Source organism: Cariama cristata, unplaced genomic scaffold (genome assembly GCF_000690535.1).
Source record: "Cariama cristata isolate BGI_N322 unplaced genomic scaffold, ASM69053v1 scaffold170, whole genome shotgun sequence".
NCBI lineage: Eukaryota > Metazoa > Chordata > Aves > Cariamiformes > Cariamidae > Cariama > Cariama cristata.
The window spans coordinates 127,117-152,686 of NW_009592784.1; the positions used below are offsets into that span (position 1 = coordinate 127,117).

General features: G+C 42.1%; 1 protein-coding gene across 1 annotated transcript in view; it reads right to left on the minus strand.

Moving 5' to 3' along the window:
* Positions 1 to 25,570, minus strand: part of SPNS2 (spinster homolog 2 (Drosophila)) — a gene marked incomplete at its 5' end in the record, with an annotated part of 85,700 nt that overhangs the window by 36,808 nt on the left and 23,322 nt on the right. The window contains one exon of the mRNA XM_009710474.1: positions 19,403 to 19,539. Coding sequence (XP_009708776.1) covers positions 19,403 to 19,539 — 137 coding nt within the window. The remainder of the gene's footprint in view (positions 1 to 19,402; positions 19,540 to 25,570) is intronic.

A 25,570-nucleotide genomic window follows, 5' to 3' on the forward strand; every position in this document is an offset into this window, starting at 1 on the left:
TCAGCAGACAAAAATCTACTCCTGACATGTTTTCACTGTTTTCCTCACTGTAATCCCCTCGTTGAAAAGAATTTCTGGAGGATTCCTACCGTCACACAGAATAAATACTTCTGTGCACTCTTCAACTTCCTCTTATTTTGACATAAATTCTGCATCAATACCTATTTTCTGAGTGTATACAAGTTCCTTGTTTGCCGGCAGGGCGTTTGCTATCATTCATATATCTCCCGTAAGCTGCACCTATGGAACAGATAGGTGTGGGTGTATGCAGAAAGGGCAATACTGTGACTCAAGTGATTTAATTTACGCCAATTACCAAATGTCAAACCACTCCACTGCAGAAATATGCTGACAAGGATTGGTGCACAGGTAACCAGTGTATTCGGAATGAGCAACAGTATTTATAACATGCTGAATGACTTAGTCATGCAGAATTAGAAAGTGGGGGAAAACTGGAGGCTGATTTTTGGTTTCCTAAGAGGTTCAGATCTGGATCACAGAGAGGGTGACAGGCAAAATAGTCATCTGCCAGACCTGGAATGAGTATGTAGACAGCGCTAGTTACACCTGTAGAATGACAAGTTTGCAAATGCACTGGATGTTCCTCAAATTTGAAATACCTAAAATAAAAATGACACAAGTTTGTGCTCACCAGCCAGTATCACTCCCAGTGAATGCCCTGGACAGGAATTTCCTCCAAACAATGCTGTTACAAGGCTCCTCTCACAATCCTTGCGTAAAGCAGGAAAACTGTACCAAGTTTTCCTATTGTGGTAAAGACTGACTCGGTTTCATCAATACCATTGAATCAGTCCCAATACAATGAAATCATCTGCAACAACTAACATCTTCATTCTTCCCCCCCCAGTTCCTCCTCGAATCCTCCTCCCTGGCTATCCCATCCTTACACATTCCAAATATCTGTTTAATATATAAGCTATGTTCTCTGAAGCAGCGGTATCCAAATTTAAGTCATGAGGTTCCGACTACAGTTGGCAATCAAAGCAGTCTTATAAAAGCATGATCTACACAAAGACACAAATGGTGGTGTCCTTCTGAGATCATATATTCAAGACTATGGACAATGCAGCTATTTAGGTGTAACAACTAGGCAAAACATATAAAAATCTAAAACAATATTAGGGAATTATTTATTGTCAGTTCTATGTTATGCCTGGTTTTGGAGCTCTTTGTCTAGGATTGAAGAACTAGGGCCCCTTCTTATCCTGCTGAAAGATCTCTTCTGGGTCTTTGGCTGGCATGCATCCTACGGGAACCTGTATAATAACATTATGCAGTAATTTGTTACAGTAAGCTAGGACCCCCAATCTTCCATCTCTAATCAGTCAGTCAAAACTTAAGTTTTTGTCATCTCTGAAGAGGGACAGCTGGGTAGCTCCCTGAGACAAAAAGCGGTCCTTTCCAAGACAGGCTAATCTTTTCATTTTTCATATAGGAAAGAAAAAAAACAAACTACAAAACAACTCTAAAATTCTTATGCTGCTACTCATTTCGACCACAAACATACCATGAACCACTTAGAAACTGGTCCCAAAACCACTCTGTATGCAGTATAGACAACTGCTGTTTTGTGCGTGTGCATTTATATACACATACACCCATAGGAACGTCTCTCTCCCTCTCCTGAGTGTATGTGAACATAACAACCAGCATAAACAAATGGGAAAGGCAGATATTGCTCATGCAGAGGAAGAACCGTTCTCTTCCACAGCTGTCGCAGGACACTTCTACCATTTCCTCTGCCCTAGATTTTCCCCCAAGTGCTTCTTCCTCTCTGTCCTACCCCAAGATTCTCAGCAGTTTAGCGAGACAAAAAGAGCTGACGCCCGCCAAATTCTTCTCCACATTATCTGGGCTTAAAAGCAGTACAGACAGCTCAGATATTTAACTGAATGTCACTGTTCCTCAAGCAGAAATTGATATATATTAAAGAAGCTTATTCCTTTCTACATTACTTTGGATCTCCTCTGTAATTTGTTCATCTGTGCAAATAGTTCTCACTCTGGCAGGAAAATTGAAAATATCTGAGTCAGTTTTCAGCACCTGAGCTTATTCTTTTTCCATAGGTTAAGCTCAGCAATCTCAATATTTCAGTGCCTTTTTCTCTGGGTCAGTGCTTGCAGCTAAACTTTTTTTGAAATAAAGAACTATTACAGCAAACAATTTATTTATGTTTTTAATTTTGGTTAGCAGTCATGTCAGAGATGTCTGTACCTCCATGAGAGCTGTCAACATCTGCTGGATTGTAGAGATGTAATGGTTTTCTTCGAATGATTGCATGGCAGAAATCTCCCTCCTTGCCTGTGCTTCAGCCTAAAGTGCCCCAGGACTATCGCAGAGCTCCCAGGCACTGGTTGGACGCAGAGAGCTGGAGAGGGGTTATCACAGGAACACCTGAACCATACAATGCAACTGCTAGGAGCTCTGGGGGCAGTTTAGGATGCAAAGGTGCTCCGAGTCCCCTTCTCCAACTTGTATGCACCGCGAAGGGGCTGGTGAGACACAAGCCAGGGAAGATTCCAGCACACAATAAACCATCAACATAGGGAAAGGATGGTGGCCGGCAAAGACCCAGAACTGCCACAGTCTTCCTGGGAATTTCCCTTCAAGAGATGCCATCACCAAAAACTAGTGCACAGAGAAAGCACTCACACGTATGTAGGCGAGGCAGAAAAGGTCAATGGACCTGCTCTCTTCTTCCCATCTCCTAACTATATTGAAGGAAAAAACACGCTCTAGCTCTAAAGTCGAAGAATTTACTACTTTGTGATTTGAAGACTAACCCCCTAAACAAAAAAGAAATCCAATCCCCCCAAATAGATATGAGTTTTGGAAGGGATACAAATCCTTACGCCTCAAGGAATGTGCCGATTGCTATTAGAAATACTCTGCCTGCTAACTTCTAAATTTCGTAAGTTATCAGGAGACCGTAGGCAACAACAGTGGTAGATCGTGGGGTCAGATGGACCGGGTCTGATGACTGTTGCCAATGGTACGACCCACCAGAAGCTACAGGTGTGATACAATCCTTTCAGAATTTTCATCTGAAAAAAAGCTTTCAAGATTTGAGTTAAATATTTATAATATGCCAAAAGATAGTTCATGTATTTTCTCTAGAAAGTATGACATGGTTTATATTCACATTTTCATACTAACTTTACTCTCAATCTCACGCACACATAAATGTTTGATGGCCTAGGACACATGACTATCTTTAATCATATTTGGACAAACCTCCTAATTACCCATTTATCCTAGTTGTATAGACCATTGAGCGAGTAATACATGTTTTAATAGGTCTAATTACAGCTTTAACTTCTTTCTCTTTTTTAATTAGTTAACAAAAGGAATTAAGCCACAGTTCTTTAAAAGATCAGCTGTCAGTGATAAACCTATAATCTGCCAAATATGTGTACAACTCTGAACCACCAGATTTACTGTCTAAAGAATCATATGATCTTAAGCTTTGGTTATTAAGTATTTGCATTTGAATGTGGAGTAGCTTGTAAGGGTCTCATGAAAGAAGCTGAATACATATGAATATATGTATGAATACATACATACGGACCGATGAGATCACACAGATATAGCCAACCTAGTACAAATTACTTGTGTGTGCACAGCACCAGTGCAATCTGTGTTTTGAACTGATATTGCTGGTCTAAAAGAAGGATTTTTTTAATACTGCTGCAGCAACTGCACCTTTTGCTATACGAGGATATTGAATTAACCTCCTACGGATTCTACATTTAGCTTCTGTAAAAGAGGGCTCAGCACCATGAAATTCCATATTTGAACTGCTGAGGTTTGCCCCATTTCCCTTCTTTTATTATACAAACATTATGCAACAAACAAGGATATAGAATCAGGCTTTGCATCCTTGGAAAGAAGATGCGCGTAAAGCCATTCCTGCCACTAGGCAGCTAGGATTGCCACACAAAGCCTAAAAGACCTGTGTGTGGAATGACAATAAACTAAGGAGAAAGCATTGGGGTTGATTTAATTTCCCTGAGTTTCTAGAGGAACTCAGTTGAGCTGTACGGCAGTTACACTACTGTATTTCTACAACTGGCAGAGTCTTGCACTGACGACATCCAGGGTATCACAGCAGTCACAAGTGACCAGTTAGATCAACTAATATAAATTACAATTAACTATAACTTATATATAACTATAACTAATTATAAATTATCAGCTAGATAAATCTGATATACTGCAGGAGTCAGCTGACCAAAGGGCCAAAATGTACGTTCAAGGGCTGCACAACAGTGGTCCCTTTTGACAGCTACACTCATGTGCAAGCACTTGCCTTTCCTGAGCAGAATCCGTATTTTCTGGCCAGGCAAACACCGCTTCCTCTTGCACTCCATGAAGTTTTCCCAAGCGTATCACTACTTTGCAGGGATCTAAGTAGTTAAAGATGACACACCACACCCTTCACCGCAGGTATGAAAAGACGTACCATTAACCATGATGCAAACCAAACCAGGCACACGCTTCTGAGTATCGGCATTGTGACTAAGAGCATTGGCTCCTGTAAACCCACAGTTCAAATTCCAGCTCGTTAGCAGAGAGTCACTGGAAGAACTGAGCAATGGCATGACATTACAAATGCAGGTGACATATTTGCTTAAACATTAAACACTCTAATTCTCTTAGCCCTCCCAGTAATGACGGGATCACCTTTAATACCCTGAAAGTTTCCAAGTCATACAGGGATATTGACATATCATGAAAGACAAGATGACATGAAACAATGATGATGATGTTTTAAATTCCATTCTGTGCCCGCATGGATGACAAAGGCTACAGTAGAATAGATAAGCCTAAATACATCTTCCACCTCTGTGCACCCCTAAAGCTTTACCAATTCTGAATACATACAACCAAGGCACCTGGCTTCCATTGGTGGATACAAGTCCTGGGTCCCCATATTTGATAGGAATGCTGTGTCAAATCTAGATAGGGACCACAAAGTCACGTGCCCTACCTTTTCAAACATGAATGGTTCTAACTCTCCTCTAATAAAAGCAGAATAAATACCGTAAAGAGCTAGAGAGGGGTTACTTATTTAGTATAGGTGAATTGTCCCATGAATTGTTCCTGAAAAGCATGTCTTCCTGTCAAGTCCAGCCCAGACTTTTAAGCAACTGAATATTCATGCCAAATTTTGGCTATTTGGTGTCTTACTGTCTGGGAGACCTTTGTGCAGGAACAAAGGAAGATGAGTATCTACCTTTATCTACACATAATCTTAACTAATCCCTCATGGGGATTGCCAGCAGAGAGACCAAAATACAAAATAACGCAAGGGGGGCAGGGGCAGAACTGTTCACTGTGATGTTTTGTTGGTTGGTACTTTTCTCTCCCATTAACAGGCTGGGGAAGCATTGTTTTCAGGTTTTCCTACAACCAAAAGGAGTTGATTAGGTTTAATCCTTGGGTGGCATACCCAGTGACTAGCCATGGTACATGCTTGTGTGGAGTCTGGTTGGCGACAGGTTGATGAGATGAGTTATCAGCTCTGACGCAATGCTATGAGTTATCAGTATTTTATCTGTTTGCTGCAGATATACAAGTGCACTTGAAGTTCCTGCTACAGTTACCTGTCTGATAAATACAACTACAAACTACCCTTCTCACCTCCAACAAGATGTTCCTCCCTTATCAGACATGAGTCATGCTGGCAGGGTAGCCTGGGGGAGATTCACTGCAGCTGCTGGTTCTTTTGCCATTTGGCTTACCACAGAGAAGCGATTGGGTTTAGACCCCTCTTTTCTTCCCTCATGGTGTGTGTCATCACTTACCCATAACCACTTTTCACTTCTCATCTCTTTACAATCACAACTGCCTTTTAAGTCACTACTACACACAACATTTCCTGTAACTTCTGTCACCACTGGATTCTATTTAAGTTCTACAGTTTCGTCCCTTCAAATTGAACTCTTGGTGCCAAGTCCATCTTTCATCACGGTTTTCAAACTGCTCTTCTCCTTTGCATGCAAGTCACAGAACCAGAGAATAGTTGAGACTGGAAGGGACCTCTGGAGATAGTCTGGTCCATGCCTCCTGCTCAAAGCGGGATCAACTACAAAGGGTTGCTCAGGACCATGTTCAGCTGAGTTTTGAATACCTCCAAGGATGGAGAAGCCAGAATCACGCTGGACAACCTGTTCCAGTGTTTGATCATCCTCACAGTAAAAACGTTTCTTCTTATGTTTAAATGGAATTTCCTATTTTAGTTAAATTTAGTTTTTTATTTATTTTCTTTTTAGTTTTTTTATTCTTTTCACTGGGTACCACTGAGAAGAGTCTGGCTCCATCTTTACTGCCTTCTATCAGGTATTGATACACATTGAAGCAGCACTACAGGCTCTCTAGGGATAGAAGCACCATTGAAGAGTGAGGATGTCACTTTAGCAAAGGTAAGCTATTCAAAGTCTCAGTTAAATCCATAGGGCAGACATCATCTCATCTACCGTATTTCTGTTGCATTCACCCTAAACAGGCTTTTCTTCACTCTTTTTCCCTTAAGTCTGCTTGGGCACGAGAAGTATATAGTTTTAAAAATTTGTCATCATCCAACAGAGGATGCTTTTCTTACCCAAAGGTCTTCCCCTGAACTCTGACAGGCAGGTCACCAACATTGAAGTGAAAATGCCCTGGGCTTTCCTTCAAGTATTCACACATTTTATTCATGCATTCACATTTGTTTTATTCACACACGCTTATTATATGCTGGCTAGAGGTCATAAACGTGGTACAGATGAGACCACTACACCATACCAAGAACTAATAGCAAGCTACTGAGTTATTGAAACCTTAGTACACTTGATTAATCACTTGCTTAAGCATCAATGTATAAACCCTTTGCAGTTAGGATGGGCTTATACTATAGCTTCTAAAGCAGGTCCGATTCTTCTACAGCCTCCATTTACACTAAGTCAAACACTTCAAAACTTCAGCTCATTTGGATGCATTAAGTGTCCCACCAATTCTCAGCTCCAAGCACCTCACCTTTGAACAATTCCCTTTTGGGAAAATTCAGCTGGTATTCAGAGGCCCGCAGGGAGAAGAGAGACTACAGCAAGTAGAAAGACAAAAAAATACATATTTAAATATAGAAATGAGTGAGGGAGATGAAGCAAAGTCCGCTCACCTTTCCTTTGATTGTCTCTAGTATTTGTTCATGGCTTTAGTTCTCCCAGGTGCCTTGTTCAGGCACACTTAATTGCATGTGGAAAGTTTTATTTGGAAATGTACTGAAGATTCTGGCTGATTAAAGCGTCCTTATTTACGAGATTTATGTTATTATTTAGTATGTAAAAATAACCAATAAAGACCATAAGATATTCCTTTTTCACTCATCACACCCTTCAATCAGCAACTAAAGTGTTTAACAACTGGATACCTACAGATAGGCTCTAAAGTGAAGCACCTAATTAAGTGCTCTGAAGAAAAAAACAAAAACAAAACCACCCTGGAAGCAGCAAGACTCCCACAGCGCTTCTCAGAGTTGGCAGGGAGCTGCCGTGTGCTTCGCAGGTACAAAAATCAGGGCCAAGATTTTCTTAGCTACTTGCAAATTCTGAATGTGAAATCCCCTTTCAACACTAAAATTGCAGCATCTGAAATCCAAGTTCCCATCACTGCCCTCCCTTCAAACCTGCGGCAGTCCTGAGAGAGTCTTGATTACTTTTCAGTCATTTATGGGTAGCACAAAAGAAAAAAAAAAAAAGGGGGAGGGGGAAGAGTAAGCCCAATTCCCATTCTCCATCCAATTAGGTAATGTAATTACAAGACACCGGGTGATGAAGCAGCACCACCAGGTCCTGACAATAGCCTTAGTTAAGACAAAGCAGCATTTCAGCTTACTAATTGAAGGGCTTTTCATCTGATTGACCTGCCTGTGGTAGAAATATTACATGACACTCAAATGGTGGGATTTATGTTCTTCTCGGTTTAGACACTTGGTCATTAATATTGCATTAATGACAGGGGTCTGGAATGTAAATGGAAGGAATGTAACAGATTAACTTGCTTATTCACCAGAACACCATCCGACAGAGTGCTACGTGCATAGCTACTTATAAAATAGACCTTAAAGAAAAAGGCTGCTATTTCCAAATAAATCATAGGGGTCATAAAGAGCCCCATGCTACCAGTGCCTGCTAAAACACTGAGTTAAAACACTTCTTTTCATCCTTGTGGCTCTGATGTAAGACACAGAGGAGTCCATAGCATTTCACATGGCCGAAACAGTGGTCATTTATCCGTGTTACAAAACCATTACATGCAGCTTGGCCAGGACATATCTTCCAAAACTGTTCCCCTGAGAACCCTGATAGTTCTGGGTCGGAAGCAAACTGTTGCTTTTTGTTCCAGATCTCTCCGGTGGGACACACTTATCGGCACTTGCAACAAACATCTCTGGCATTATGCACTATCACCATTCCCTTCCCGAGCCGTGCAAAGAGGACCATAACATAATCACAAAAATAGGGACTGGGAGATCTACAATGTATTTTTGCCACTATGGAAATCACGCAAGGTCCTTGACACTCAAAAGTTTTCAAATACTACCAGCTGGCATACACAGAACTACAGACTATTCACAGGCAGTAACAGGCTGCTGTGCTCCAGCCACAGGTGAGTCACAAGCGAAGACTGAATCCAAGCAACCCAGCTATAAACAGATGCCACGTTTTTCAGAACAAATAGTTACAGGCATTGATACGTAACACTAACAACATAACCACCTTCAGTGATGTCTACAGAAATGCACGAGATCAAACCACGTTAACCCGAAGGGCTGTCTTGGCTCAAACACTCTTTGGTTTGGACCGATTCTCAAACTGAAATTTAGTCAAATCCAACAGATAGGTCTGGCTCTTGGAGAACATAACCCCATGTTTATATTCCTGAAACAATTGCAGAAACTATAATTTCTCAGCACCCTTTGAAAAAAACATCAGCCAATTGACCGAGACATCCAGATGTGAATGTTTTGCCCTAACCATATGCATTTTCAAAGGCAGAACAAGTTTTGAGAGTCCGTGAAGGACACATTTTAATGGAATGCCTCAAGCTTTAAATGAAATTACCACCACCAAAGTTACAGTCCCAGCAACTTTACCTATACTGTTAGTTCCGTTCATTCTTGGCATATTTTACTTTGCATATGCTAAAAAATTAAGTACACCAGCAGGTCAGATGTTTTAGGCAATTCTGCTGAAAAACCACCCGAATCAATCCAAACCTTGACATTTTTCCTTTCTCCTTTCTGTTTTCCCACTTCTCTGGCTTGCTGACTCAATCAAGATCCAGGAGCACCCAAGCACTGTGAGAAAGGCTGACCTTGCAGTATGTGTGACCTACATCTGAGAGATGTCTCATTTTTAGCATCAGATTGCCAGAGAGAAACTGATGCATCTACCAATTCCTTCTACCTAGCAGCTTCTTCTGATTCATGATCATCTTTGAACAGTTGTTATACTGCTAGTTGAAGCGTTATTAATTGGCAAAGTTTTGTATTGCTGTAGCTTCATTTCATTCTCTAAATCCAGCCTATTTGACAAAATGACAATCCTATTTAACTACATTAAATGCATTTGCATGGTTTGCCACTATCTTCTCATGAGACTGCATCAATCATGTTTTCAGACATAATGATCAGCACCATTCCCAGGGATTTCCAGCTCAAAATCTACTACACGGGTTTGAGATTAGTACTCTAACTCAGTGTTATCTGAATTGCAAATGCAGTGTTTTGAGTAGCACGCGAACTTTATGCATTTAAAAGAAATGTCAACACTTCAAAAGACTAATTTAGCACCTGGTACTGTAAGACATTTCCCATCTTCACACTATTGCACATTACTCAGAACACAGTGGCCCTTTTTTCAGCCTTTATGCATGACCCAGGAGGCCACAGCTTGTGTACGCCATACAAGAAGCACTTACACTTCCTATAGCATGACTGACGCTTTTGTATCAGCAGGCAACCAAGAGCCCAACCAAAGAAAGGCTCACATCCATGCTTTTGCATTTGAACACAAGCCAGAGGCTGAATAACACTTTCCCTCTCTCCTGCATCCTGTTTTTCAGGACAATATGTACAACCTTCAAGAACCACCAAGGCTCTGCTAATATAAAGTTTAGATTTGTTTCCCGGCCTCCTAAGGAGCCTAAAACTGGGCTGAAAGAATTGTTTTCTTTGTCTGTGAGGGATCATTAACCAAACTCTCCTGAAGCACCATGCTTCTTTCTAAGTCGTAAGCCTCAAGAACACAAGCTATAAGCTGCCTCATTTACATCCACGCTAAGCACATGTCAGCTTACATCCCTAAAACAAATGGTAATGTCTCTCCAGACCCACATTGGAACATCCCAGGGAAGCATGAAGGGACATGTTCTACACCACCGACTTGGCATCCTCTCGATACCCTCAATACACAATTACCTGGGAAGCTTATTTCCAAAGGAACAGGATCACGCGGTGCCATCCAGACACCGCAGTAGTGACTTGCTTTGCCTTCTGACCTCGTTGGACCAAGCCAGACTTCCCCACTACTGAAGCCCAGCATGCGACAGCGGAGCTCTGCATCAGGAATGGCTTGTGTTCCTCAGGTCACTTCTACTACTGCAAGGATCACGTTAGGCTGATCGGAAATTTTATAATTCCTTACTCTATATTTTAACATTTGCTTGGAAACTTACATGCAGCACTATTTCTTTTCTTCTTTTCTTTTTTAATTCCTCCCCCCCCCCAGCTGATTCAATCCCACTCTATTTAAGGAGCATTTTCCCTTTCTTCCATTCCTAGGATGTTTTGAATGAGGCTGAGCTTAAGATGCTGTAATAATTATTTACAAAGCATAATAGAGACTTCCAATAAAGCAGGGTTGGAGCAGTAAGACATCCTTTTTGTGATCCATCAGCATGCTCTGGGGTTAGGCCTCTGCTGCAGTATGACAAGCAGAATATACATTTTAATAGACAACACAAGAAGGAGGAATGCTTCGAAGACATGCACAGCCTGGCAATGAAATAAATATGCCTTCTTCCCTCTGCCTCCTCGGCAAATAACTGAGCCAGGTGAGATTTCCTGCTCAGCCACAATAAAAGCAGGACAGGCGGGATGGTAGTTACAGGCAGGCATTGCTTCCAAACCATCCATTAACTGACATAGTGGCTGAACTTTCCTACTCTTCAACCTAAAGACTATAAATTCAGGCTTCTGCATAAAAATGGGACAAAACTGTAAGGGTCTTTGACCTGTAAAGACCTTTCATGCCAGCACCATGGTCCCCAGCTGTTGTCTCTAGGCATTTTCGTGACCCGATGAAACAGCATCAAATGTGAGCATATTGATTGAAAAAGATGTAGGGTCTGACTCAATTTCCACAGGGACACACAAAAGATTCCCACAGACTTCCAAAGGAGGAGCTGAATCAGAACCACAATCGCAGATCCTATGATAATGATTTCAACATCTTCCAGTAACCTAGATAACCAACAGTTCCCTAAAAAAAGGGTAGGCAATTACAGGGAGCCCTCACTGAGACTTGCTGCAAATTAGCATTAATCCTCCAGCCTATTTCTTGATACTCTCCCAGCACAAACCTCTGTCCACCTGCTCTAGAAAATGCCTGAGCTCTGAGGAGCAGTTCTGACATTTCTGTGCAAATCGCTGCGCCTTCATTTTAATGAACTGGCAGTAGAAGCCTCTGCAGCAGCATCCATCAGTTCAGGGGAGTTATGACACTCGGCAACAGAAACATCTCCTCTTCTTTCAGCATTCACAGTGTTCGATTCAGATATTGTACGATTTCAGACCAATTAATGTCCCAAAAGTAGGTAGCAGAGGGCAGGAGGCACACTTACAAACATAACAGCACATGAGTGGGGTGATCGGAGAAGTTTGAATGGGACGTGGTGCCAGATCGACCCTACCTGGAGAAGACTTGGGGGGTGTAATCTTAATTGCTTTTGGGTCCCGGAGGGGAGAGCAGAACCAATCCTGTTCCAGACACACTGCAGACATAAAATGCAATGTATGGTAGAGATATTCCTTATGATAGTTTCTTAAAATTCATTTTTCTCATCACACGAATAAGCTTTCTGAGTAAGCTTTGGAACTATGCTCTGTCTCTCCTGGCAGCCATCACCAGCTGTGTTTTCAATAACTCTTCCCAAATGCTTTATAGAGACGTACACACAGATACTGGAGGGAAAAAACTCAACACTCAGAGTAGAAAATACAACACTTCAATTTCTGATAACACCTGTGAAAAGCCTCCTCCTCTCATAGATTGGCTTTTTGGGGCTGGTGCTCTGAGAACACCCCAACCTGTTTTTAATTTATAGTTTCCCTTGGAAACTACAGTTTCCCGGGTAGAAAGGTACAAGGTAGGAATATAAAGCAGCTAGGAGACAAACATATGACAGTAATTCTGCACTCTATTTCAGCAAACTGCAACTATTTCGTCTATATAAATCTTTTCCCATCTCTTCTGTCTTAGGTCAGCAAAATCTGAGGGAACGACGAGGACCCAAGATTCAAAAGTTCAAAGCACTACACTTGTCTGCACAAGAGGAGATGCTGCTCTCACATGAAAACAGTTTCCCGTACAGTATTTGGTATCAGCCCTGCTGAAGATGCTAGCGGACTTGACTGATGCCCAGAATACTTTAAGACTAGCTCAGCCAATGCTTCATTATTGAAGGAATAAGCAATAGTGTATTTTTTTTCCTACAGTACACCTCACATAACCCCTATAAACAAAAAGTAAGATAGTAAAACTTGTAAGAGTGCTGTAAATAGCACTGGGAAGGAGCAGCAGGTGCCTCCTTGCTGGAGAGGAGTCAATAAATGGTGCCTTTCAGTTCCCAGAGAAACTCTCGTATTTCCTTCTCCAAGGAGCATGGATTTTGTTATGTCTTGATCTAGTCCTAGCTAGAGCTGGAGACTCAAGTAGCCATGAAAACACAGAGGGAGTCTGTCACAGCAGAACTGCTGCAGGAACCTGACAATTCCTCCCTCCCAAGAGCTGCAGCTTTGGAGATCCTTCCCCATCTTCAGCAGCCATATAGGTGTAGGTACATATAACCAGACTTGAGGTAGGTTCATCTCTTCTCCTGATGGGCAATGCCATCACCAGCACATTGCAGTGCAAGTAAGCCTTTTGCACAGCAGGCTGCTGAGAGGGGAAGCGGGTCTAAAGGGGGCTGTGGGAATGGTCTTTCTTCAGACCATCTGCTTTCAGATATACAGGAGAGGGAAGGTGAGGCAGAATCAGTCCGTAAAGAATTTCACTCTGCAGTGTAAAGCAGAGATGAGAGCCCTTATCCTTACCATCTCCTCTGGGAGTTCAGAGCCACCTAAATCCAGCACAGCATCCTTCTTCACCTGGCACCCACCGATCTCCGGCCCCTCCAGCACAGCAGCTCTGCCGTGGTGAGGAGGGAGCCTTGATAGCTGGGGAGAAGAAGAGATGTATAGGATTGCCATGCCTCATCTTCACAGAGCAGAGGGAAAGCAGGAGTGGGCTACAGCTACCGGGTGACGCAGCGGGGCACTACACCAGCATTACACGTAGTAGCACTTAGTAATTGGAGTGTTGATGCCACTGGCAGATAGAAGAGCAACACTACTGCAGTATATTACCCACCTTAAGCTCTCCCTCTGTGATAAGAGAATACACAGTGGACTATATTTCTCCTGAGCAGTCTAGCAAAAGGGCAAGCGTGCAGAAATCCAAATGTCAACAGCATATGCTCATCCGTAGGGTTCCAGTACCACATTAAAGGCTGGCAAAATACACCAGAGCCAACCAACAGCCTTTGTCCACGAACACCTCGCGTTAGTACCAGCACCGATTTCTGTAATAGCCACATGAACTGCCAGGAATTGCATGTGAGGGAGGGGATTGACAGTATGTGCAGCAGACTTCACAAAGTTGCTGGGAGAATCTCTTTTGCCTTCTTTCTAAAAGAGAGTTCTGCTCAAAAATAACAGGATGGAATGTTTCAGCAATTCATGGTGACTTCAGAGATAACACTCAGTACCCATCTTACCTACAAAATGATGGCTTGGGGCTTTTAGTTCTGTTTGTTTCTGTTTTTCAAACTGTGGATTTATCTTACACAGTGGAAGCAAAGGAACAGAAGCTGTACGTTTTATAATACAAGTTCTGCCAGAGCACGTAAGACCAAAGGCTTTTTTTTTTTTTCTTGGAGTGAATCATTGTGTGTAGGGGGTGAGGCTGGTTTATGTTTACATTTTTTAAAATTAACCCAGCTAACCATTTGTTCCACACTGCACATAATTTGTTGCTTCTCTTTTAGCACTCCTTGAAAGACAAGCTTTGGAAATAAATACACATCTGGCAAGTCTGAAAGACGACTCTAGCAAGCACTGCAGGCTAACTGGAATTCCACAGTGGACTATTTGCTTCCCTTCTCAGAGATAAATCAAGAGCAGAGGAAAAGAAAAAAACCCACTAGTAGAAATACCTATCCAGATTAACTTGCAGTGAGAGCAAAAAGGTTTTATTGTGTTAGTTATATCAACATTTAAACAGAAATATTTACCAAGAACTGGAGAATTCAAAAGCACATTCCTGCTTTACCTTCTTAATTCTTTGCTTTTCCATTTCCAAACTTTCTACCATCTGAAGCTCTAATGTCTCCCAGCAAACCCACACTACCACAGCCTGGTCTGGTTGATTATTAGGTAGACTTGGTCTCCCAGCCTAGTGGAGCCTAACTACTTAGCAGAATACTTTGCTCATCTGCAAAACAGCATCCCTTTTACACAGAAATATGCTTTATTCAAGATATTTACATGGGAAATACCAGGATTTCACAAGACTGGAGAACAGCTGGCAACTTTCCACCTCCAAGTTCTTTCTTGCTTTAAGATACTGGTGTCTGCCCGTGAAGCCGAGGAGTCCTGATCTCTCAAAAGTTTGTGCTAAGAGGGGTGGGAAGGCTAGCACCAAAAGCAAAGTCTCATCTAAGACAAATTTCTGGCCAAAGTAGTCAGTTGTAAGAACTGATATTATGACTATTATAACAGATGTGGATCTCCAAGCAGCCAGAAACAAACTCTCAGCACGTGGCCTGATCACTCCTGATAAACAAGTTGCTTCACGTGAAACTGTTCAGAAAGAGAGAAATGGTGCAACTGGGATTACAGACTCCTTCCAATGACATCCTGGAATATAAACCAGCTCAAGATGATCAGCCGCAACACAGGTAATCAGGCACTACGCTCACCAAAACTCTATCTAGAGAAAAAATTGGTTACTTATTAAATCAGAGTTTATATTGACGCAGAGGAAGATGGACACATATTTAGCTTTTTGTGTTGATGGAAATGCATTTTGGTGAAGAAACTCCATGAAGATTGAGTGCTCAGTGCATTTCTTTGTGATTGTGACTCTATACAGCAGCTCACTTATTTTTTGCTGGTTTATTATGGAGCATGAACCAACAACCAGCAAGTGTTTCTTCCAAATGCTTGCCAAAAGCCAAAAACAACACAAGGAAAGCTTTTGCAGGTGAAAGTACCAAAATTTGCGTAGCCGCAGGTGCAGAACTGATTAAAAAGCATGCATAAAGGGAGGTAATTTCTAAGCAGGTGTTTGTACTTACAAAATACAAATTAAGATATACACATACTTTATTGAAGTTTCTATAAATGGAGTTAATCTAGAGAGATGTACCAACTTTAACTAATTTTAGATTAATGAACAAGTTTGTTAATGATTTTTTTAATGCAACTTACATTTTAGGAAGTGCTAAACAGTGTTATAGAGCAGAAATGTGCAAGTACCAAAGACCAAAGTAGAGGACTCATTTCTTATTTTTCCATAGAGAAATTGTGCACTAATATAAATTATCAAATCACCTTATTTGACAGAATAGAAGTGACCTTTCGATATTATCTCAGTCTTGTTACTTCTGACTATTTTCTCTAGTTAAATTTATCATTAGCTACTTTTATCCATGAAACTAGGTGTATTTATCGAATTAATCTCTGATATGCTATTTGTTTGGGTTTCTCATTGTGACTTGTTTGAAATGTAATTTAAGTATCTAGCTGTCCTGTTTCTATTTTGCTATGCATGGAATTCATGCATTGTTGTTTTTTGTTAACTATTACCTCCTACATACTCTGGAACTATTCTTAAACTTGGGTCTGATTTTCTTTTCTCCTTGTGAGGGCCTATTATTTAGTTATGTAGTAGCTACTAGCAGATGAGAGATTCATTCTTTATTTATTTGATGGCTATTATTCCATGTTAAAAGCCCAAAGATATTTGGTAATAAATAACTAAGGATATTTTAATAAGTGGTTACAAACCTTAATGTGGTGCTCTCTAGCAACTATGTGTCTGCATGGCATATATATCCAGTTCCCTGTTTTATCTGCCAATTTTCAGTCACTATCTTTTTAACCCGAACAGCGTGAAATAGCATTTAGATCGTATCTTAGATAAACCGTTTCATTGTGTTCCAATCCCTGTTTCCAGATCAAAATCCATCTCTCTGAGGTAGTTTCTCACTCCACGTCCTTTTCTTGCCACATGGGTATTTCTTTATTGAATAACTTGACAGCAGGACAGATAAGAATTAACATGTCCTTTTCTGTATACTTGTTTGCACAATAAATTACAAATAATCTAGATATTCACACAAATGATAGCATTTCATCGTTTTCCTTTAAGTGCCCACATTTTAGCCAGAAACTAGTCTTACCAACACACTGCCAAAAACCTTTACAAATGGGGCGCCTTCAGAGCCCAGCAGCTCTGTAGCTGCTTTCTGCCTTTGTTAAGCTGTCTCTTTCCATTTACACTCCAAATTTGAACTATGTGGATGAGTACTCTATTTAATTACACAGTGACAGCATGCATGAGGCACTAGACACTGTCAAAATTTGAAGGAAGGCAATCCCTGAAGACACAGTTTGCTCTTTCTACTGAATGGCTATTGTTTCTGGCCTAGTTCAGTACTTTTGCTGTCGCCACATAAAGGAGTTTTCTGTATGGTTTTTCAATGGGCTCAGCCTGTGCCAACTTGCTCCTTCTAGCCCTGTGTTTTCATGTTGACTTGGATGTGAGTACTTCTCTACTTACAGCAATCTTACTACTGCTTCTATTTGTGGCAGCAAAGAGTTTTTCATATTTCAGCTCCTAGCCTTCCTCCCTGATAAATACACATACTGTCTTAAAAGTAAGCAAGAAAAAATGTTGAGAGAAGAGCCAATGTTTTGCTCCTTGAATCCTAGGAGACAAAAATCAGGAAAAATGCCTAGTTGGTCACTACATGAAGAAAAAAAGCTGCATCAGCTCTTCTCTAACCCCTTTTTCTCATTAGCACTTCAGGAATTCACCTTGTTTAATGTGGCATGTCTTCCCAATCAGAGATCAGGCCTTAAAAAAGGATGCCAAAGTGACAGGGATACTATGTGAAGTTGGGATTATTTTTATGACCTTGCTCAACTGCTTCAGCCACTGGGTAGAGCACATCCATCCAGCAGCTGCAGAATTTTCCATAACCTCCTGGAGTCGATAATAAGGGCTGGGCATGAGACCTCTGGCTTAATAGGTAAGTCTTCTGGTAGAGTTGAGGATTGCAGTAAAATCAGGACAGGTGATTTTTCTCAGTATTGGAGTGGGTTTTGTCCAACGTTGTAGTTTGGGTTCAGATTTAGTACTGATGAAAATCCAGGAGGAATTAACACAGATCTGGTTATTTTGATCTTGTCTCTTTTGTGACTTCCAAAACATTGGGGTTCGGATTCCAAACATAATCCAGCTTTATAAACATTATTGTCCCTTTCTTTGGATAACAATATGCCACTTCCACTCTGAGCTCCTGTATACTGATGACCATATATATTAATCCCTGAACTGCTTCAGGTAATAAGCCCCAAATCCTTAAACTGAAAATCAACTCTGATAACATAGATTACACCAGTCCAGTTCCAGTGCTCCACTACTTGCAACTACAGGACTAGGTGCATTGCAGAGAGATCGATGAGAACCTGAGCATGAATGTGTGTTTATAACATGAGAAGTGTTTATAGGCAGGTTATTGGTTCCTTCATAAAATGCTTCCCTCTTTGGGCTCTGATCACAGCTGCCTTTGCAGGATGTTATGAGTTTAAAAAAAAAGAAAACCAAAAAAGCCTCTTCGTTTTAGATGGGAGATGTTCTTTCTCTGGAAAGCATGCTTCCTGGCCAATTATAAACCAGAACAATTTACTGAATTAAAGACTTCTACATTTGGCCATATGCATTTTTCTTCAGAAATGCAGCAGCAAGCAATCCAACATGAAAGCCGGACAGACATGTGACTGCCACTGCCCGCTTTAGGTGGAAATTCTCTTTTATTAGAAACTGTGGAGCATGTGGGTGGGCAGGAGGGAGCAGGGCGGAGGGGTTTAGTCCCTGGTTGTCATTCTTTAGGCGTGACCACGATGCTGCAATCTCTGGAACGCAGCTGGACAGAAAGAAAAACCCAAGGGGAAATCAAGTCTGATGATGCCAGGAGCTGTGATTTGTCTCTCCAGGAATGTTGCCACCTGCAGCAATTAAACCTCCTCTATAATATGATTTAAACAAGAGGGTATTTTTCACCAGAAACTGCCAGATCATTGTTTCCTCCAAGTGCCTCTGACAGGCAAGAAAATTAATGCAACAAGGAGTCCTCAAAATGGGGTACTGTGGCTGTCCTGAAGGCAGGTGAGGGATGCTGTGCATAGCTTGACAAAATTAAGTGAGCCTGACAACTCCATCATCAGTTCCCCAGACATATCCATCAACTAGCGATGAAGGAGCTGAAACTATGTCTAATCTCTATGCTATCATCCACCTTCACTGCCTTTGTCGGACAAGAAACAAAGCGCATGCATAAAACCACTGCTGGATGCATTTCGTCATTCCATGTACCACAAGCAGACTTCCCAACAAACTCCAATGGCTTCTCATATATCAGAAGAGAACCACTATACAGCCACAGATTTTTTTTTTCCAAGTCTTTTTAAAAGCCTTTTAAAAGTGTCTTTAGGATCTCGCTCAAAACAAAGCCCTTATGTCAACAGAAACTCTTGCTTAGATATGCCTCACCTGTTATTTTTCATGAATGTGCAAGATCAAAGAATAACAACTTTCACAGTTAAGAAAACACAGTTACACAGATCACACTTCACCCGCAAAAGGTCAGATAACACAAGATGCTATAGGTTAAATACACACGAGAGGGATACATTCCCCTTGAGCACACTGTGATGGGGAGAGGAGTTTTTTAGGAACACATTGTCCATCTTTTCAGGACACCCTGCAAAGCTCCTTTGCGGAAATCTTACCTGTTCAGTGATGAAGGAGCTTGAAAAAGTGACAGCTGACCAAAAGAAGATCCCACAGCTGAGAATGATCTTTCTGTTGAAACGATCACCAAGGTAACCAAAGATAGGTGCCGCAACCATGAAACTACAGATGAAAACTGCAAAGGAGAGAAAAAGGAAAGAAACATTTAATAAACATCAGGCCAAGAACATGAAAACTAATTTTCTGCCAGCTAAATCCTCTAGAGAGCAGTTCCAATTAATTAGACATTCTGCAGCCCTGCCTTACAAAGTTGCGCAGTCTGATAGGCTTTCAGAAGTCAGTGTTTCCTTAATCAAAGAGATTTTTCATTCCCGGAGAAACTTCAGACCAGCGAATGCGCATTACATTTGAAAGCACCAGCCCCTCACAGTTTGCTGTGAGCTCAGAATCCACGGATGGGCAAAACCAGGACGGAATAAATTAAGAGCTTCTGCCTAAATGTCACTGAGAAGGTGAAGTGGAGGTTGGAAGGAGTTTCAGGCAAACAGAAAGCAAGCCAAGGGCTCCTTGGTGGCTCTGGCAGCAAGAGACCAGAGAGAAATAGGCCACAGAAACTGGAGTTCTTTCATCCTTCCTGGCAGTACTTTAAGGCACCCATGAAACAGTGAGGAAAACCAGTAAACGCTGCTATCATCCTACTGGCACCAGCCCTGTAGTTAGACAGAAAACTCCCTTCTCCTCATTATGTCCTTTCACCAGCACTGAACTTGTATTTAAACCCATCGCTGAGCAACGGTTTCACTAAAAGAAAGAGGTTTAACCTACAAAGCCCTAACAGACCAGGAAGGTCCTCATCTGAAAGATGACAAGTTCACCTTTCTCCTTTGCTTCCCCTCAAAAAAACCCAAAGCATTAACCCAAGACCTTCTGTCATGTAGGACTGAGGTTCTTGATAGAATAACCTCTGCAAAATCTCCTCAACGTCAGAGATCACTCCTCCACCGTAGGTCAAATCAATCTGGCCAGCGACACCGCAGAAAACACCCGAAATGAGGCACACACCCCATATTCACGATTAACTTGGAACTCGGCAGAAATTGCCAGGTTTTAAGCTGATTTATACCTGGCTTTGTCTGTCCACATTAGAGATTTAGATGACAGCAACTACATTGATTTTACTGCTGTGTCGTATGACCTTTTTGACTTTCACTGACTGTCTTGGGTTCAGCAAACCCAGAAGGCTTTGGGTAGGACACTAGAACAGCTGGAGATCCCTCTGTAGTCACAGAGTTATGACTCTCATTAATTATCGGTAGTTCTTGGAAGGCAGGGTGAGCTTTTGGCATTGTCCAACCCCAGCCATCTACTTTTAATTGTATAAAAAGGGGTGGGAGGATAGAATAGGGGGAAAAAAAAAGGCAAGAGCAGAGGACACACACCCCTTTGGTTGGAATGCACGCATAAAATTAAAGTGGTTAAGACCCATGAATTTTTCATGGATGATGATGTATGATAGCTCAAAAATGTGCAGAATGCTGAACTATGAAATGATCTACACGCCTCTTCTTTTTTAGTATATAAAGATGTCAAAGCTGCTTTATAAATAATACATATCCATTTGCATCTATATTTTGTGAGCCATATGATTGTGTGTATATCAATTTCGCACTGTGATATTTGATTGGAATTACAGATTTACTTCTTTTACATTCAGAGTAAAATAAATGGAGATAATACAGAAATGTTAAGACATGAAAAGATGCACACGCAACACTGTATCGCACATATTTCAATAGTAATGCTATGAACACTCTTGCTGTAAAGCTAGCACATAAACCCTATCAATAGACAACGCTCAGTCCCTGCGTTTATCCCAAAACCCTTGTGCAAACAAAACTTGTTGAATAAAACTCGGAGCACTTACGCAGTGTTTTCATCTCTTGTGTTTTATAGAGAAACTACAGAACTAGTCTGAACCCCAGTTTAGCTCTCCATCCCCAGGGAACGGGGCCCCACGTGAGTCTTGGGGGGCTGATAACCTTTTGGGAATGGCAGGCAGCGCTGCTGCCCCTTCCCTGTAGCACACCCGCTCCCGGTGCAAAGCCCAGCTTTGCCAGGCAGGGCTGGTGCACGTCTCCAGCATGTCTCTGTTGCATGTCTCTGCTCACACAGGCTCCCACCTCCTCCTCAGCTGGTCCATGCAATGCTTGGCACAGCCCAAGAGCCCCATCGTTCTGCTGACCTCGGTTCCCTGCTTAGGTGCAGGACAGGGACTGTCTGGGTAAACGCTCCCTTTCCCACGCAGGGGCATTTTGCCATGCTCACCCACCCCTGCAGCACATCCCTGAAACCCTTGATCTCCAGTGAACTTGGCTCTAGTAGACCAGAAGTGGCTTACAAATCTCGATACTCTGCAAGGGTACATCTGCGCTGGCCCCAGTCCAACAAGGCACTTAAGCACATGCTTATATTAAGCACTTTAGAGTCATCAATTCCATGATTAAGTGCTTTCCTGAATTAACACCAAAGTGCTCGGTACCTTGCAAAGCTGGTGCGGCAACCTGGCACAAAGGATATGTGACCGTTTATTGGGAATGAGAAACAGAAAATGACTCGCACAGAGCACTATGCCCATTGCAATTTGACCTTCCCCTTGGAAGGACACTGAAATTCATTCATCTCAGAACCAGACATTCTGCCGTTTTTACGATGTAAAAAGACATGAAGCTAAAAAAGCTTCCAACGGAAAATTAGAAACATCCAAGTCAGCATCCCACCATTTCAAATATTGAATAACCTGATTAATTCAACTTTGAGACAGGCAGAGTGTGATACAAAATTCACATTAATCAGTGGGATTATTAGCTTCAATGACCTCTAGATCATAAATGCAAAGTCTAATTCTGGAATTTAGGCAAAAGCAAGCGAAAAGCACAAACGTCCTCTTTCCAATAAAACAAACTGAAAAAAAGATCGTCCAATGCCTTTCCAACAACATACATCCTGCTGTTACTCAAATCCCTTCAGAGAATTTATTTTTGGAAGATTCTAAACTGAGCTGTGAGCTTTGTCACCGGTAAGCAGCTGACTTGACAGCTCCACAAGGTGTAAAATGAAAGGACAACAGAACCTAATAAATAATAGGTAATGGAATACAGCTGTCATAATAGTAAATGCAATTTATATCAGAGTATTTATGACCCAAATATGCATCAGAGCATTGATTGACTCAAATAAATGCAGAATATGATGGCTATGTGGTCTGTCAAAAGGATCTGCCTGTTACAGGCATTGCCCATGAATCAATTTTTGCAATTACTCCTGCAAATGACAGACCAGACTCCTGAACAACAGGCTGGGTTGGCAGAATGAATCTAGGGCACATTACCAGGTGGGATGGAAACATGAGTGACACTAGATCAGGAGCTGAGGTTCTGAGACAACTAAACACCACGAAGGAGAGATCTTAACCAGAAGACAGAAAGTGGCCAGCACGTTCAGCTGGAGAGAAGGGCAGCAGGAACGTAATTAATTTGTAGAGAAAGATGGCCACAGCACAAGGCAGAGGGGTGCATCCCAGCAAAGGAGCCTGGCACTTGTGCCAGTCTCTTCCAATCTGGCTCCTCTCCCCTCTTCCACAGCATTTTCTGCTCCTTGCACTCCCCAATTAATACCGACGTGACACCACAGCAGCCGCTGCTTCGGCTCAACCCACTGCCGCAAATCTTTTGTATTAGGAGAGTGCCGTGAGGGAGGCTGGCGTTTCATTTGCCTCTTCCCAATCAGCAGCTCCTCTTCCCACTTACACTGAAAGCCATCTCAGCACCTTACCAACTCATGAAGAGATGTACGGCGCAAGCCAGGGCAAAGTTAGAAATCCACTGGGATTTGGGATGAGCTACTGAAAAGGTAGTGGTCGCGTTCGGAGCAGCTGTGGGCAGGTATAGCTATGGCACTTGCCATTATGTATGCCGTACAGCTAATTTCTCTTGGTAAATGATCTCCAACAGTGCCAGCAGAAGTGGCTCAGCCCCAGCACTGGGTGGAGCTGAGATACATTTCTGCAAGAGCAAATTAGCGTGTGAGCAAAGGATGAATAAACAGACACATAATGAATGCCATCCCAGGAGGGAGGTTCTTTTAAGTACAGGTATTTTCAAAAGGAGATCCCATTTGTCTTTATACCTCCCTTTGTGGTTTAGCCGCTGAAATGCCGACTGCGGTGAGATTGCAGGAAGAGTATAATTGCCCAAACAGGATGGCTTGGTGTCTATTTCTGCCTCTGAATGCCTGTCCCACCCCGTACAGGTGCACAAGCACCTTCGCAGCCAGCACTGCCCAGCTTTTTCTGTACATGGCTGGAATTACAAAAATGTGCAGGGTAAAAAAAAAAAACAACAAACCACATATAAAAATCTTACACTTCCCACCCAAACACCCACCAGAGGAGGAAAAAGGAAAGCATCCTCCCCAGCCTCTGTTGCCTACTTCATGTACTGTAGCTTCAGTCCTCTGTCGGGGATTATGGCCAGGGAGCTGCCGTTCAGCCCACGCTTTCCCCTCGGCAAGAGCTGTCTGCGTACCCAGTGGAAAAGTAAACCCCCCGACAGTGGAAGCAAAGGAGACGAGGGGAGAGGGAGAAACTGTAGACTTTATATTTAAGTCACAAAAAGCTCCTGCCTACTGGAACTAGACTTTATCGCTCTTATTTTTCTCCTCTTTCACTTCAAACAAACCATTTACCAGCTTGACTCTACAACTGTTCCCTGAAACGGCTCTGACCCATCAGCTTTCCACTTTCCCTTGATTCCAAACACAGAGTTGCCTCCATCTCACTTGTTCTGTTCTTACAAGGACTGATCAACCCTTTGTATCTCAGAGAGGGGCTTCTCCTGCCAGCGGGTCATCCACATCATATAACCACGATGGAAGAGAGGCATTGACCGAGGCACACGCGGAGCCTGAGTTTCCTCAGTTACCGGAAGGTTGAGAGGATGTCAGGCACCTCCAAGAAAAAAATCCCTTCTTTTGGTTTTGACTTCAAGCACACAGGGTTTATTTTTTCCTGTCAGGAATAATGCTAGAAAGGTTCAGGTAAAAATAGCTTTCTTGCTCTACGCAGGGATGCTCAACGAGAAAAAAAATAGTGGCTATCTTTGAGCTCTGAGTCAGCATGAAACCATATATACAGGTCTAATTGAGTGCTGACAATGTGTTTGGCTCTGTGGAAGGCAAACCCGGACAGCCTCTGCCTCAAGGGACTGGCAATCCACTTAGACACAGCAAACAAATACGTGCTGTGAGATCGTTAATATTTTCCCAACAACAAATTTCCAAACAATGAGAACACCTGAACACCCAGCTCGCTCTGGGTGGGATAATTTACAGGTGTGTACAGGCACAATCCTGCTTTTTCTGTGTGAGACACTGCCCTGCTGGGATTTGTTCGAGCCACTTCTACTCCAGGGACTTTCGGTCATGAGTGCGCGTGTTTCTCACGCTGCTTTTGGGACCAGCTGCCATCTACCCGCAACGGTGAATAAAGACTCTCCCAACAGCCCAACCAGCCCCTCTGTTTCAAAGACATGTTTTTGCAATGCTTTTTTTTATTTTCATTTTCATTATGGTTTTATACTATAATACTACTACTCAGCACATACATACACAGTACATTTAATCACAGTGAGGCTTGGGACAATTTAGAAAGGAAGTTAAACATCATTAATTTCTACTTCAGGGCTAAGGAAAATAAGACACAGGAAGTGAGCTGCCCAGGATGAACTACAGAAATCTTGAACCCACGCAGGTCTTCCAGCTTCAGCAGTGTCCTGTTTACCGGACCATATCTATGCTAAAGGTATTTTTGAAGGTTTACAGTCACAATTAAAATTTTTTAATTTAAATTTAAAGAATTTTTTTCTTACAGCACCATACAAGCCAAGCAAGGACAAAGATCCTTTCATGCCGCTTAACCATTGAACCTGATAGTTCAGACACAACACGGTGATGTGCCCAAGGTAAAGGTGATCTCTGACTATGGGGCAATCCAAGGTCCTGGGAAATCTCAGCAATGTGATTTAAAACATCCATCCTTTGATGGAGATGAATTCTTACAATACAATTGCTTGTACAAAATATCACCCTTCAAATCATCATTATCACCAACTCTACTATAGGTACGCGGTTACATCACTCTCCACATGGAC